Below are 16,608 nucleotides of genomic sequence, written 5' to 3'. Positions count from 1 at the left end.
TCTTATCCTTGATACTGAAAGGGAATGTCATCAACTGAACTACATCTGTTGACACTCCTTCACAGATTACCATGTTGTAAAGTTCTAGGAAAGTCTCAAGGTGTAGATATGAGTTTTACACACGATTGTGTTGTCCTACCATAGAATTCTCAAATTTATATTTTTGGAAGTTCCTTTCGATTCTAAGGGTGGGGAAGGCTATAAAAGGATTCCCAAGGCTCGTGGAGAGAGGAGGAGGAGTTTTCGTGTGGCAAGGAACCCTAGGAGAGTCGTTCCAAGGAGCTTAAGGAGTCCCTATGTGACAAAAAACCCTAGGAGAGTCGTTCTAAGGAGCAACAGGAGTTCTAGTTTGTGTTTGGAATTAGAGAACCAACTTGGAGATGATCTACGCTTCATAGAATAAACTTTTCTTTCTTTTCTCTTGAATTTAAATTGTAAGAGCTTACTCAAACTATGTCTTCTTGCTATAACTCCATGTCCATTAAATAATACTTTTGATTCTAGGACTAGGGAGTAATCCTTTGATATGTAGACACCCTATTTTTCCATAGTTTGATAAATATATATTTGTGTTTCTTTATTCTATGATTTGATTATTTGTAGTCTAACTCTACTATGCATACACGAACTCAACGCCAAAAGCATATTTTCATATCCCAAGGTGTCCGAGAAAGGACCAAAAGGTGAACACAATCCTCCGACCTGTAGAATATCAAGACATGGGGGGTCAGTCATAAAAGTAGGCCGGGTTACCATGAGGATGTCTTAGGCAATCATGGAGCTTAATGGGTCTGCCTCGATTTGGCATCACACAGTAAGGGAAGGAAACTAGATAACCATGGGGCATTGTGACATGAGACTCCATGTGAAAGAGGTTTTTCAGCAATGCTGCCCTAAAAGTAAGCATCGCATTTTAGCAGATACATCGACGTAGTTCCAAAAGATCCATCGATTAAATTGAGATTTTCTGCCTACATAATAACCAATGAGAATTTGTAGATCAAATATAGATTATGGTGTCAACAGTCATTATAGTGAAACCAAAGTCATAGGATCACTTCATAACATCGGATTTCTCTTTAGAAATTTTTCCTCGTGATTTTCTCTATTTTCTAAAGACTTTCACATCTTTCGAATTCTCTAAATAACCATTTTCATATTGTAGATCGGTACTTGATTTCCAGTTCTCGTGGGATCAATACTTTTTATTACTTAATAACAACCATGCACTTGTGCTTTGCGGCATCAGTTTCGTCTATTCTTTTAATAAAATTTATGCTTTTGGAAGTTTTAAATTGCTACTATCGGTAATTTATTTTGTATTTCAGAAATATTAGTTTGTATCCCATATTTTATATTATATTTTTTATAAATATCATATAAATAATTTCTAATATTATATATAATATTATTAGGATTTGGAGAAGAAAATGTTTTAAATATAATTAAAGCGTCGTAATATAACTTAACATTTCTTGTAAAACTTCTAATTTATATTTCGGGTCTAAAGCAAATGTAACTAAATAAATTTATGAAATATGAAAAAAAAAATTTCCCCATTTTATTTTCATTGCTAATACATAAGAAGATAAACATTTATTGATACTATTTTCATTTAAAATTAATACTATATTATAAAAATTTCCTAAAACTAAATGAAAAAGTAGAATATTAAAAATTGAAAAGTTATTCGATTGCATCATTAAATATTTTTAAAATTTTATAAATACTGCTACAAATATTGTATTATTGTGAAAATAAATATATATCAGTATTATTGATATTTTGTAAAAAAAATGAACATAATGATTATCTATATTAAAATGGATCTTGTAACAAATGCTATGTTAAATTCTAACGTGTTGGTATATTACGTGAACAATTTTTAGGTCTCATTCTATTATTTTTAAAAAATTTATTCCATTATTTCATTATAGAGAGATGTTGCCATAAAAAATAACAATTCTAATTGGTTTAATATGATTTTCTATAATTCTTAATATATCTTGAACACATAAATTTAAAATATGACATATGCAACGAATATGAAAAATAAACCACCAATAATAAATTAACATATAAATTTTAATTCTTCAATAGTACTAGAACTAGCATTATCAAATGATATTAAAAATATTTTATAAATTAATCCATATTCTTCTAAAATTAAACATAATAATTATGAGAGGTTGTAAACACTATACAATTCATTAAAAACTATATGTTAACAATCTTTTTTTTGGATATTCTACGAGTTATTGATCCAATGTCAAGTTATAATCATATATAAATGTGTTTACCAATGATCACTCCAAATATCATATTATAAAGAAACTTTTATTATTTAATTTATTTAAATTTTCAATTAATTTTTTCTCTCTTATTTTACTATTTTTAATTATATGAGTAAATGCACTTCTAAAAACATGTTTAGCAAATAAATTAAGAGATTCTTTATAAAAATTTTCAAGAATACATTTAGATCCAAAACTTGTTTTACGAAAATAAATCTAACTAATGATTATCTTAATTTATTATCAGAATATAAAAATCAACTAGAATCAGTACTTCCACTAGTAGAAAATTTAGATAATTGTACTTGAGAACAGTTAACTCCATATTTCGTGGGGTGCTTCTCTTCTACGTATTGTTTCAATGACCCATAGTTGTCGGAGACTTAAAATTTGTAGGAAGCATTACAGTACTTATATTTTACACGCAATTCTCTTGATGGAAGAGTAATTTTCTCAAAATATTTAGTAAAAATTGAAGATTTTAACGAAGAACTTCCCAAACCTTAGAAGTAATTGTATCGGTACTTTCTTGTGTATCGGGTATCACAGTCGGATTCAAAAGTTGTTCGGCCTCATTATTAGTGATTGAATGTTCAGATTCACTATTTCTTTGTCCTTCCGAGATCAAGAATATGAATCTTCTTGCCCTCAGCCTCCTTTCATTGTAGTCGGAACTTGGAAGTGGAAGTTGAAAGTGTGCAAAATTGAAGTCGAAAGCGTGTAGAAATTATAAAATTGAGAATGAGAGTAGAAAAGATATATGTGAAAATAATAAAATAAGCTCTCTATTTAGAGTTTGAAAAATAACAGATACTAAATCATAGTTATTAATTAAAAACGGTTAAATAATCTCAACCATTAAATAAAAAGAAAACCGCTCTCAACATCCTCAGCGGCACCTGTGAACGGCCGGTTCACTAGTTATTTTGGGCCGAAAACTGGGCCCATTACAATTACTAAACCATAATCAATCAACAAGTACTCGGTCCGTTGCCCCGATTAAGGATTTGGGCTAGGTCTGACCCAGCCCGGGTCAGATCTACACCTAGTTCATTCTCTTGTCAAAGCAATTAAAATGAGTAATTGCAGTTCGAATATTCAGTCACAGCTCCACAATGTGGGTGTTCAGATATATTTACGTTGAAATAGCCAGGCAGGCATGTGAATCCTGACCACTCAAGTTCTCATCTCTCTAGCTCTAAATATACATATGCGATTACGATTTGACGATCTATATCACCAACAGAACTACAGAAGCATATAGCTTTGGTCCCATAAGACGGGCACAACAAGTGTACGCGCTAAGGGACAAATTAACGAATAATTATGTATGCATTTTGTCATCACTCGGACTGCTACGCCATGTGAAGAGTGGCAGTCATGTATGTTGCCGCTGTTCTCCTCTGATACAGTGGTACGTGTTTGATGAGCTGTTGGGAAAGGGTTGATGCAAGGGCTAGAGGCTTAGGGCAGTGCACTGAGCAGGGCAGAGCGATGAAAGCCTACAAAAGAATGTACATCTTGATCCTCTGCGTAAAATTTATGAACTAACTTGGGGATGAAAAACCCCTTTTATCTCTTAGTTATATGGCGGTTTACTTATAAGTTAATTTCATAATTTATCTTTCTTTTATAATCTAAAAATGAACTATGAAAGATATTTAGGATGAATATAATCATCTTTAAGGATTACAGTAATATTTTGTACTATAAAGCCAGAGGCAACAATAAAGACCTCAGATAATGCAGTGATAAGGAGGTAGTACAGAATTGAATTATTAAAATCCCCCCCCCCCAAAAAAAAAACAAAGAAGAGAGCTTTATATTTCTTGATAAAATGATTAAAACGGGTTTGCATCGTAACTTAATGTGTGTGCGCTAGAGTTTCAAAATGCATGAAATGATTTGGTTAAAGTAAACATGACTTTACAATTCTTGCATGTATGTGTCAAGTTTAAGTTTACGATTGTAAATTACACTTCAACACTCCCTCTTAATTTGCATCTCTAGTTGCATCTTGAATTGCTCAAACTTTTTTTCATTAGCCTAGTGATGAATTGACGGAGGCGCTGAGACGAGTGAATCATCTTTTTTGCCACATTTAATTGCTCAAACTTTTCAACTGTCATAGAAATATGAAGGTTAGCTCATTTGTGTTGATGAACTCCAATGAATTTTCTCCTTGTGTAGTCTTTGAATCTTTTATGTTGGAATGATACCTTAGCTCAATTATATGCTTTGAATGTTCTTGAAAAATTGAAGTTGGAATGATTATAATGGTAGTCATATTGTCCCAAATATTAATTGTTTTTGAGTTCTCTTACGCATGGGTTAAGTTTGAAAGAACTATTCTAGCAAAATTGCTTCACAAGTGGCATTAATTAGTTGTGGCAATATATTCATCTTTAGTAAAGGATAAAGCTAAGGACTTAGTTCTCTTTGAACTTCGTGATATAACATTTATAGCAAGACAAAATAAATAACCAAAAGTGCCCTTTCTATTATCCAAGGAACTAGCTGCATCACTATCAGTGCAATCAACCAAGGAGTTACCGACTTTTGTATGTAAATGATTCCTTGCTTCTTCTTACCTTATTTTAGGATTTCTTTTGTTCTAGCTAGGTGAGTTTATTTGGCTGATTCATAAATTTTGAAATGTATGAAAAAGAGTGCATAATGTCTTAGCTTGTATTTGTAAAGTAGTTATAGTCACCTCCAAACTTCTAAATTTCTTTACATCAATCTTGCTTGAACTTTTCATTTCAAGTCATTAGTATAACTATAGGTTTACACTTGTCTATTTGAAACTTTCCTATAATATCTTCGATATTTTTCTCGTGAAATGACAATTTCTCCATTGCATCACTTCACTAAATACCAAGAAAGTATTTCATAAGACGGGTCTGTAATCTTAAAATCTTTTATCATTTTGGACTACAAGAAATTACTTGATCTTCCTTCTTCGCATAAAGAAAATGTTCACTTGTGCTCTAAAATCATTATTTTGCAAAATATACATCGATTTTTCTATTCTATGCTCTTGATGCTTGCCTGAGACCATATAGAGCTTTCAAAAGGCAATAGACTTTGTCTTCTTTATCTCAAACTTGATGATCTTGTTGCTCAACATAACTTCTCCTTTAAGTTCTCAATTTAGAAATATTGATTTGATATCAAATTGATGGACCTCTAATTTAAGTTGAGCAGTAAGAGCATGACCAAGTTGAATAATCTCCATTATAACAATTAGAGCAAAACTTTCAATGAGGTCTACCTAGGTTGTGGAAGGTTGTGGAGAATACCCCTTTTGCAATGAGTCTTGTTTTATGTTTGTTGAAAGAACCAACTTCACTGAATTTGGTTTAGTAGACCCGCTTTAAGCCAATTGTAATCTCGTTACAAGCTCTCATGTCTTGCTCTTTTTAATAGTTTTAATTCATCCATAGATTTTGTCCATGCATCTCCTTTGATAACCTCTTCAAAACTTTGAGCATCTATTGGAAAGCAAGTAAATTCATAGTTTTTGGCAGGGAATCCAAGTCCAATGTTGCTTCTATTGGCGAACTTACTCATTTTTTTTTCTTGAAGACGGTAATAGAGTTAGAGCTCAAGAGGAACTGGCAGTAGAAACTTGAAGTTGTTGATGTTACAGATCCATAGGCTCCATGAACACACTTGTACTTGTAGGTTGCAGAAATGGTGCTCTTTCTTGCCAACTACAAGATGTACCTATCATCAAACATTTGTCTCCAGACAAATCTTAGCAGTGATAGAAATAAGTGGAAACCCTTCAATTCATAGCCAATGAAAAAAAATAAAAAAAATCTCTTTTTGTCAGCAAAGTTATTTTAATTTGGAGTTGAATTATGTGATACCATACTTGAGAAATTTTTAGGGGTTAATGCAATCACTTCTATTATCTATGTTTATTATTCATCAATCTAAAATTACAAGATCCTTAATATCGCAAAGGTTTTATAATTAGAACAACAACTTGCAAAATGGAAAACAGAAAAATAGTATCACTGACTCAAGCATGAGTGCAAACTGAATTTGTAGTCGATCACATGTACACCCATAATCGCACTTCATATGCATGAGTAGTCAGAATAATCTTTTATTGTAATTTTTTTTTTCTGCAAATGAGCTAAAAGCCTCGGATGATGTCCTTTTACGCTTGAAAGGAACCAACGATGAGTAGCATAAATGCACAATGTGATAAGAATAATAATTTTATTTAAACAGAATAATTAACAAATAAACTGCTGACCGTTTGAGTATCTATGACTTCTGTACATATATATATGCAAATAGATGATCAGAAGAACACTACTCTGAGTTAGATGTAAAGATGGGAAGTCCAGATTCTAGCAACAAAGGCACTCTCTGAACTTCGTAGTTTGCACATTATCTGTGTAAAAAGAAAAAATTAGCACATTATTACATGAAGTAGATCGAACGGTGTTACTAAAGACCTACACAAGACAAAAGGACTAACCTTAAATGAATTGAAGACCATTCCAGAAAACATGATTTGTTGAACACAACCTAGGGTGGAAAAATCTTCAAAATTTCTAATGGAACTACTTCCAACCTGCAAACCAGAGTGAGCAAGCAAATTCGACAAAACCAAATGAATGTAGGCTTTACTAAACCAGCATTCAAGTACCTAGAAAACTAACGGAACTCATCGTGAAAGTCATAATGGTTGTCCTCCGTATAAACAGCAGTGTAGAATACATAGGGATTTTCTATCATCTCTTTCATGCTTAAGTACCCATCTTTATCTGTATCAGCCTGAAAGTTTGCAATGGTTGCTCAGAGTATTTACCACTGAATCAGATATTCTCAAATGCGAACAGCATGAAGTCTAATGTTGGATATTAATTGAAGAAATAAGTTTCAGAAAAGGTGCATGCATGTTTCATGAAGACAATGTACATTTTAAATAATAGTTTTCATTTGACCAGGAAAACAAGTATCAAAATTGGCCCAGTCTCGTCCCCACGGGGGTGCACTAGAGGATGGCAGGTTTGCTATAATGGGATAGGGAACAATTTCCGATGGACGCATGCCCTAGGGAAAAAACTCCTCCCACCCCTAATCACTTGGCGATCAGCTATAAGCTGACCCCATGATTTACCTCCCTTTATATAACCTGGGGACGGGCTATGAGGGATGCCTGGGGTGAACGTAATAATCTTTTGCTTCGAAATTATCCCAATCTCAACATTGAATGAACTCCTGTCTTGTGTGTTTAAATTAACTCCTAATCTATCTCCCTTCGCACTGTTTGGGAGGAGGTGAGGGAAGGGGAGGGAAGGGTAAAGAAAGGGAAGGGAAACTTGAAACCCTGTTTAGGAGCTATGGAAAGGAAAGGTAAGGAAGGGTAAGCTTTAACCTTCCTTACCCATGAAACGAAAGAATTTCTTACACCCCGATTTGGGGTGTAAGGAAGGATAAGGGAATTAAAAATATTTGTGTTCCAATTTTATCTCTATTTTATTATATTAATTCCAAAAATTATTGTTTTAGATATTCTTTGTGTGGTGACGAAAAACACTTGCACCGCTCGACTCGCATTACCCGACGCTCGCACTCTGTCAACGCCGACACTGACTTTGATGCCAATGCTAACTTTGACGGCCGACTTCGATGCCGACGCTGATGTTAATGCCGACATCGACTTTGACGCCGACACCGACTTCAACGCCGACTTCGACGCCAACGCCGACTTTAACAAATGACCTACAAATGTTTGAATATGTAAGTCTTAACCAATAAATATATGCAAGATGCACTAGGTTCTTGAACGCGCAAGTTTTTAACAAAAGTGAGAGTAATTTTATAACTTTATATATTTAACTTTCATTACCCTTACTTTCCTCTCAAACACGATAACACATGTTATGTTAATGAACTTTCCCTTCTTCCCAAACAAGGAGAATATAAATACTTTACTTCCCCTCCCTTCCCCTTTTGTTAATGAACCTTCACTCACCCCATCGAAACATAGGGTTAAGGAAGAAACCAACAGGTCTAGCTTTCTAAGGAAGCAAATTAATTCAAATATGTTCCCTCTTAAGGTGAATCTTTTAGGTACATTACCACGTCAGATTCTTCAACTGCCTTTTACTATATGCAATTGGATTTCGGAATTTCAATTAGGCTTACTGTCATGAAATTCTTCCCTATGAGAAGATAAATCCGTACCTCACTAGAAGATTTTTTTAAAATGAAGCAACTCTGATATGATAGACTATGCTATGCGAGAAGAGAAACCACACAAGGAAAAACTTAGTTCCTAAAGCAACCATAACCATCACTAAATCTTCTTCCAATGTTGCTACAACAACAAAACCTCTTTAATTGCATATCTTCATTGTCTTCATTGATCTCTTTTTATAAAAGTTTGATATTTTTAAAATATTCTTTTCAAGGAATTCTAGCAACTAAGAATTATCTTTGCTCCAATCCTCTCTTTTATATCAAATACTCTTATTTACCACAATTAACTTAATTAATAGATTGACTATAAATTATGCACGTTAGTCTTGACATTGAAATATAAAATAGATTGACCATGACTACCTGTCTTGACACTAAAATATAAAATAGATTGACCCTGATCGCATTAGACAACTTGCTGGATGCATCGGTTAAATTCACCTATTGTCCTAATGGTACTGGCATAGTCAAACCTTTTTGATATGATTTACCAAATCGACACTATGACATGATGTTTGTTGAGGCAGGAACCTTTAAACTGCATGAGTAAGGGAATCATGTGTGTCACCGAGTGATCTCATGGTTCTAATTAGACTCAATGAGGGGAGAAATTGATTTGCCTCACGCTAGGATTTCATGAGGTTGCATGCCTTAGTTGTCTATTTCTAGACAAAAGAAAATCTCCAAATTAAAAGTCATTTAATCAAATGAATGATTAGTAGGGGGTCCTTTTTCTAAGTCTTACAGCAATCTATCATGTAAAACTGGGAGTAAAATATATTAAATTGAGCAATACAAGTAAAAAATAAAATAAAATTATTCTGGGTTTGAAACTAGACCATTGACCAATTTATTTTATTATTTTATTTTAAAACTATAACTTTGGGATGGTTGGGAGGTGGGCATGAAATGTCCTGTTTTAAATTGACAACAAAAGTAAAATTGAAAATATAATCCTATCCAATCTCTAGGTGACTTTGAAGTTTTTTTTTTCCTCAGAAAGAGACTTGCAGCTAAGCTTGTCAACCTTAATGACCAATGATCATCCTAACTCAAACTAATAAACAAGGATTAATTCTGTAGACATAAGGCTAAAGAAGATTTTGTTCTAAAGCCATTTTTTAGTGGCTCCACTCCTACTATATCCACTATCTATAGCAAATGACACTTGTTGAGTATTTTCATCCTACAATGCTAAGTTCATGAATCAGACACTCTACTGCATTCAACGTCATTAGTAAATACCTTCATGCGGTTGAGGAGATCAAACTTGAACATTACCATTCAAGATGCAGATTAATATTCTATGGAGCAACACTGCTGAGTTAAGAGGGCTCAAAAGGCACCTGCTATATCTACAACCATAATTGCGCCCATCTTCCATGTTTGTACTTAGTGTAGGCGAATCTATTAAACTTCAGGTCATTAGATTCGCTACTTCACATCCCCAAAACTACTGCACTAGTAAGATGATAAGATACATGATCACATTGATCTCATAATACTGGTCAACTCTATGTTTGTAGCACATCCAACGGCAAAGAAGAGCACATCTTTCTCTATACCAAATTTTGAGATTTAATTAATAAAATAATCATAGCCAACCATTTTACATGGTATTTTGAAAGCTTTCAATAGACAAGCTGTTAATAGACAAGAAGCTACAAATTGATTATGTGTATAACCTAATCTACCAAGCCAACAAGTAGAACTAGAAATTATAGAAGAAATGGTGCAAGTCCAATCTTTTTATTTATCGGAACTCAAAGATGAAAAGGATCATATCAGCATAGATTTTTCATTATAGAGTTAGTATATTTAGAAGAAAAAAAAATATCGCCATCCTCTTTTCTTAGTTCATGTAAGGAAGACATAACCTTACCTAGACTACTATCTCAACTTAGCAATATTAATCTCTGATGTGAATACAATCCTAATTGGTCTATATGAAGATTTGAGGTGGGGAAAACTTGGGCAACCGTGAAGCAAACTTGAAAAATGGATCCGATCTGACCTAGATTTTTCAATTATTTCAGGTTTTGGGTCATGATTCAAGTATTCAAATGTGGTATTCAGGTTTGGTTTTAATTAAAAAAATTGTTGAAATCTGAAATAAAGCAGACTATTACATATATAAGTTAATAATTAAAAAAAATATACCAGTGATATACAATATATGTACACATATATATTGGGAAAACACACACAAAAAAAAAACTGCAATTCAGGTTTAATCTGATTAGAGTTCAAATTTCTTTGAAACCAAATCAACTTGGTCCTGTAAATTTTTTCCAAAAATCCAACTCAACGTATCATGATTCCACCTCCAATATGGATCCTTTCGAATGTTTTCTAGTAAACATTTCACCATAAGAATATCTATTTTCTGCATGCTTGCTTTACTTTATGTCATTAGGGCAAGAATCATCATATCCACATTTTCCTATCCAAATTGATGCTCCGAACTCTTTGCAATGAAGGTAAGATTTCCAAAATATTTTAACAAAATAATGAAATTGGAAAAAAAAAATATTGAAGCCACGTTCAATTGGCTCAGAAATATTGCCAAAAACAATATATCCAGGAGAACTAGTGAACTATTCACAAGTCATTTTCAGTAGATGAAAAATGAACAAGATATTTATATGGATAGTTGTTGGAGTATGCAACACAGCCATAACCATAGGTTCCCCTACAAACTGTTGTTTTACTAGAACTTTGTACGAACATGCATAACTGAGACAATAGGTAGAACAAAAGTTTTTAGTACTCTTCCTGACCATATTAAGGTCAAGTTTCTCTTCATGCTTTGCTAGACTGATGATATAGAACATAGTCTTCAATTTACCAAATTACAACCAGAAAAGAAAAATCTATTATATGACAGTTTGCATTTATATTCATGTAAGGTAAGCAAATATTTCGTGTGCCAGGTAAGTACCTCTGTAATAGCATATTCAGCTTGTTGCTTTGCATAATAACGCTCCGATGGATGTAGATCACCAATGACAGGCAACAACTCATCTTTTGATAGGTATCTGTCAAAAGTAAGAATAAATTTGACATTTATCTCCACCTTTATGTTGGTGCAATCATGCCTCAAGTGGTTTGGTGAAATCTTGGTTTTGATGTTTAGACATTATCTATTGTACTTGATAAGAGTGTTTAAGTGTGCAAGAACTTGCAGAAACACACATAGATCTTGGAGATCTCATGCTCGATGAGGTTGAGTAATGACATGGATGTTGGCTTGGCATGGCTAAGGTGGCAAGCTCAGTGGCTTGGAAGTCGGAAAAAGATCAAAGAAGGATGTTGTGGACATCCAAGGGACCGCAAAACGAGAAGCAATGAGGTGGTGTAGGATGTAGTGTTACCTAATCCTGAGAAGGTGGGATGGAGTGTTACCTAATGTTGAGATTGCTAACTGTTCATTATTAGAAAAGGATTAGTGACATCGGTGAATGAGGATGGTCAAATTCTAGATAATGTCAAGTGAACCACACAAATGCGGAAGAAAGCACAATCCAATGCTAAAGAGATGTTAATTCTGCAGTGGGTACGATTTCCTAAACAACTCAGCAAGATTGGGCCATTCAACATAAGTAGTCATGGAATAAGCTGGTTGAGTTGCACAAAGTAACTAGGGATTCTAGGATAGCAAACAAGGACTTGTTGTTGAGCCAGATACAAAATTATAGCATGAAGGAGGGCAAAACCACAAACTGACTGCATGAGAGGTTCAAGGAACTTCACTAAAACTCCATGCCATTGGAAAACATGTGGGACTGCAACCTCATTAGATATGCACTCAAGTCATTTTTTAGATCAACTTTGTGGTCATCTATGATGGATACCTACAAAGTATCAAAGGATCTTTCTACTAATTGATTAGACAAACTATCTTGTAATAAGCAAGATGAACAAGCAAATACAGGTCACAAGGAGAAAGGTATTGCTTTGGTTGTAAAAAATAGACCAAACAAGAAGGACAAAAACTAGTCGATTGGACCAAAACCACAAAACTTAAACAACATTCGTGATTAGATGTCTATTAGTTGACTCAATAGACCAATTAACTAGATTTAGTTGATTGGATGTAGTCGACTGGTTGCCATACTACGAAAATGATCGAATCTCTCCTATGTTGAGTTCTACCCTCGCCCCATGGGTACATATCTCTCAATACTTACAGCTCATCAAAGCTTACCACTTACTAGAAGGCATTTGTGTCGTCACGACTTTCATTCTTAGAGTATCCTCGTCTCCAGATCTTCATTGCCTAGCACGTGGCCTCCCTGACCAGTTGGGATTTCATGGCTGCCACAAATCTAGTCTTCAACCTTCTTAGACTTCCTTGCCTAGATTGGGACATCACCTCTCGACCTTCTTGGATTTCTATGATTGTACCTACAATTCATGTCAAGCTTCCTACATCTGCATACTTGACACATATGTGAGATCACAATAATTCCAAACTTAAACTCAATCTAGACATTGAAACCACATGTAATATTACATGCTTAGGGCATGATTGCACCAACACTTTATTCGTACTACTATGAAATCATAATACCCATACCCATCATTGTCACTGTCAAGCTGTGAGAATAACATTTTAGCCGCTACCTCCGCAGAGGTCTCAGATTCCAGTGTGAAACTGTGAACGTCATCACTTCGCCTTATTGACTGGAATAAGCCATTGAAATACTCTTGAAAACTTAGCTTTCCATCTTTATCTTTATCTCTTTCCCTGAATGGAAAATGCAAAGAATTTTAGCCAGAAATATAATAACAGAGAAAAAGATGGTAAATCAAATAGCATAGAGGAAGACAAAAGGTTTTTATTTCCAAATTATTACACATACGAAATTGAGAGAAAAATGTCATCATTTGCTTCTGTGTGAAATTTTCAAGAAGAATCCCATTAGGAAATTTAACAGCATAGAAGAAGAAAAGGTTATTATTTACATTTATTAAATTAAATTTGTGGATTGAGAGAAATAAAATGGTTTTGTTTGACTAAAAGAAAAAACAGCTAGATATGGGTGTGTAAGACTCTAACATATCACCTAATAACATATGTCCATTGTTAGACCAAGTTAAAAGATGGTAAATCAAGTAGCATAGAGGAAGACAGAAGGTTTTTATTTCCAGATTATTACACATACGAAATTGAAAGAGAAAAACTATCATCAATTGCTTTAGTGTGAAATTTTCAAGCATAATCCCATTGGGAAATTTAACAACATAGAAGAAGAGAAGGTTATTATTTACATTTATTAAATTAAATTTGTGGATTGAGAGAAATAAAATGGTATTGTTTGACTAATAGAAACAACAGCTAGATCTGGGTGTGGAAGACTCCAATCCATCACCTAATAATATATGGACATTGTTATACTAAGTTAACTTATATCCACATATAACTATTCTAATGGTGTAAATGTTACGATTAGTCATCACAACCTTTACTATTAAAACCATAAAAGCGCAATCATATTTCATGTCATAAGAATCCATGAGACATAGCAAGATAAGGTTGTCAATCTCAAGATTAAGACCAATTAGATGTTATCATAGAACAAAGGTATAGAGGTTGCACAATCCACATATGCTGTGTGATATTGGAGTCATTGATCAATTTGATTGGCTATATATTGACAATAGTCTGAAACATATCTAAACAACAAGATGTTGATTGATTGTGGTTAAAAATAGAGTGGAATTTGTTGTACAGGTAGGATATAAGCCAGATGATAGGAAATTAACATAACTTTTGCAAATGTGTGGATCTTCTACAAAATGAAGTTTTATTAGAAGTGAGAATTAGAGATCAGAGTCAACAGAAAAGACATCATGTATTTGTACAAACATTAAGTTAGCATCTGGAAAATAGTGACAATCATAAAAGTTCCATCGTGAAAAATAAAATAAAATGAAAAATCAATATATTGCAGATAAATTTGTGTAAGTTCTCCACCCCTCTTAAATATTCAGCTAGAAAAATATTCATCAAAATAAGCAACACTTGAGTATGGTATTTAGCATGTGCACCTAATTTCTTCCTTGGCTAACCAATGGATCACCTTAGGATTGCTAGAATCAGCTGGATGAAGGAAACTGCAGCAATATTGAAAACAGTAGGAATCAGAAAAAGGAACTACTATGTAAAACAGAATATAACATAATCAAACATACTCATTAAACTCTGTTAAATTAAGAAGACCATCATAATCCACATCTGAAGCATTGAAGTGTTCCTCTTGCCACCAACCCATTTTGTCAGATGAATTATCATCTGTTAATATGCCAGAAGAAAATATATGTAACATATTTGATTCAGGTTCAATCTTCAGTTACAAATATCTATGTATTTGTATTGTTAAGCTTTTATGAGTTTGTGATCATAGAATGTGTAGCCTGATGTTGAAGGGCAGTTTGAGCCTCAATAGTTTGATGAAATTATCAAAGATAATTTTAGAAAATGCACCATATTTATTCCTTTACTTTTATCAGTCATTATTTTGTTATTTAAACACTCCATATTCGCCCTAAATCTTGTTTTTTACATTTTTGATTGACAACAAACTTCAAGGTCTATTATTCAAACTTCAGGTTTACATCAGATAAACATACATTTTAGGAAATTACACCCCTCAGTTTGATTCCATAATGCTCCTAGAATGAAACAACATAGCTACAAGGTAGGACATTTCATGTTTCTAATGCAAAAATTGGACAGTAGATGACACTGAAAATCTGAAGCCCGATATAGATCATCAGGGAAAGGGAAGCGATACTCAATATATATGATATAGACTTATAGAGGGTAACTATCTTTCATAAAGGAGATAAGTTAAACAGAAATGTTTGAGGTTTCTGTGAATCAGTACCCACTACCCACATGATTCATGGTTTCTTAAAATTAGAATAGATTATTAAATAAAGCAGGGAACTTCACTGACTATGCAATCGCCGGGCCCAGATGGGAGGTTCGTACTCTGTGAACGAGATGAAACCATCGTGGTTCTTGTCATGAAGCTCCATGTCCCGCTGCGTGTGGTGCATTACCTCCTGCTCCACCTGCCGGAGATTCCATTCCGTGAGCTCATCTACGGTGATGAGGCCATCGGCTGGGCTGAAGTCGATATTGGGAAAGAGTTCCACGATGCGATGGGTGACGTTGAATCTCGCCTCGTCGTTAATGTAATCCTCGGGATCCATGAAGCCCTCCCACTCTGGCTGTGGCTCCATGGCGGGAGCGGAGTGGCCATCGGGGAGGTAGTGACTCCGCTCCCACTCGCGGTCATCGCGGCTGCGCTCAATGCCAGCGATGATGGGGTCAAAGGGGATGCTCCGACGGCCTCGATCTGGCGGGGTGGATAGATCGGAGGTCGAACGGAGCTTGAGGCGGCGGTGCGGTTGGTTGGGTTGCCTTGGAGCAAAAGCAAGCAGGAGAAGGACGAAGATCACCACGCACGAATACACTACCAATGAAGATCTTGCCATAACCGCCTCGCTTTCCCGTTTCGTTTAACCATCTCATAAAAGCCAAGTTAACCTATTAAGACCAAACTGACAGTCACATAAAGACTGCACTTAGTTTTCTACACGCTTTGTAACTGGCTGATACTTGACTTGACCCATAATGTTTCACCAATGAATATGCAGGTAATATTGGGACAGCTACTCGGTCACCTCTTTTTTCCGTTGAAGACGGTAATGGTAGTGATCCAGATAATAGTTTATCCCTTCAAATGAAACCGTCTGGTACGACTGAACCGTGAAGAGAACAGAACCGCCTCACCACGAGACCAGATTCCCTAATCCATAAAACAGTGGATTAAGAGATGAATTATTTATAATTTTAATTAGATAATGACCATGATCCGATGTCTTTTTAGATTCATCATTCCCTAAAATATAGTTTAGGTTGAAACGGATAATTAATAGTGGATAAGTGATCAGATTGCCTAGTGTCGAGCGGAGGCCGGAGGATGGCTTCTGAGTTGCTTCTAGCCACTCGTCTCGACGTAAACTATACCTAAGAGAGGACGATGAACCCAGAGAGATCGCAATTAATTAC

At 34.5% G+C, this 16,608-nt stretch overlaps 1 protein-coding gene across 3 annotated transcripts; it reads right to left on the bottom strand.

Moving 5' to 3' along the window:
- Nucleotides 1–6,510: 6,510 nt before the first annotated feature.
- Nucleotides 6,511–16,055, bottom strand: LOC121989367 (calumenin-like). 3 transcript variants are annotated; one of them, XM_042543363.1, is made up of 8 exons: nt 15,488–16,055; nt 14,721–14,820; nt 14,577–14,642; nt 13,102–13,272; nt 11,464–11,560; nt 6,964–7,091; nt 6,793–6,888; nt 6,511–6,705 (listed from the first exon to the last, which is right to left on the bottom strand). In XM_042543363.1, exons 1-6 carry the CDS (start codon nt 16,029–16,031, stop codon nt 6,972–6,974), a joined length of 1,098 nt encoding a protein of 365 aa, XP_042399297.1. In that variant the 5' UTR covers nt 16,032–16,055; the 3' UTR covers nt 6,511–6,705; nt 6,793–6,888; nt 6,964–6,971. The 3 variants fall into 3 exon arrangements, with proteins under 3 accessions (XP_042399297.1, XP_042399298.1, XP_042399299.1); XM_042543364.1 differs by lacking the exons at nt 6,511–6,705; nt 6,793–6,888 and having other exon boundaries at nt 7,050–7,091; nt 12,730–13,272; XM_042543365.1 differs by lacking the exons at nt 6,511–6,705; nt 6,793–6,888; nt 6,964–7,091 and having other exon boundaries at nt 12,737–13,272.
- Between the last annotated feature and the right edge of the window lie 553 nt (nt 16,056–16,608).

Source organism: Zingiber officinale, chromosome 6B (assembly GCF_018446385.1).
Source record: "Zingiber officinale cultivar Zhangliang chromosome 6B, Zo_v1.1, whole genome shotgun sequence".
Classification (NCBI taxonomy): domain Eukaryota; kingdom Viridiplantae; phylum Streptophyta; class Magnoliopsida; order Zingiberales; family Zingiberaceae; genus Zingiber; species Zingiber officinale.
The sequence above is the reverse complement of the archived record's forward strand: the minus strand, read 5'-3'. Positions and strand labels throughout refer to the sequence as shown.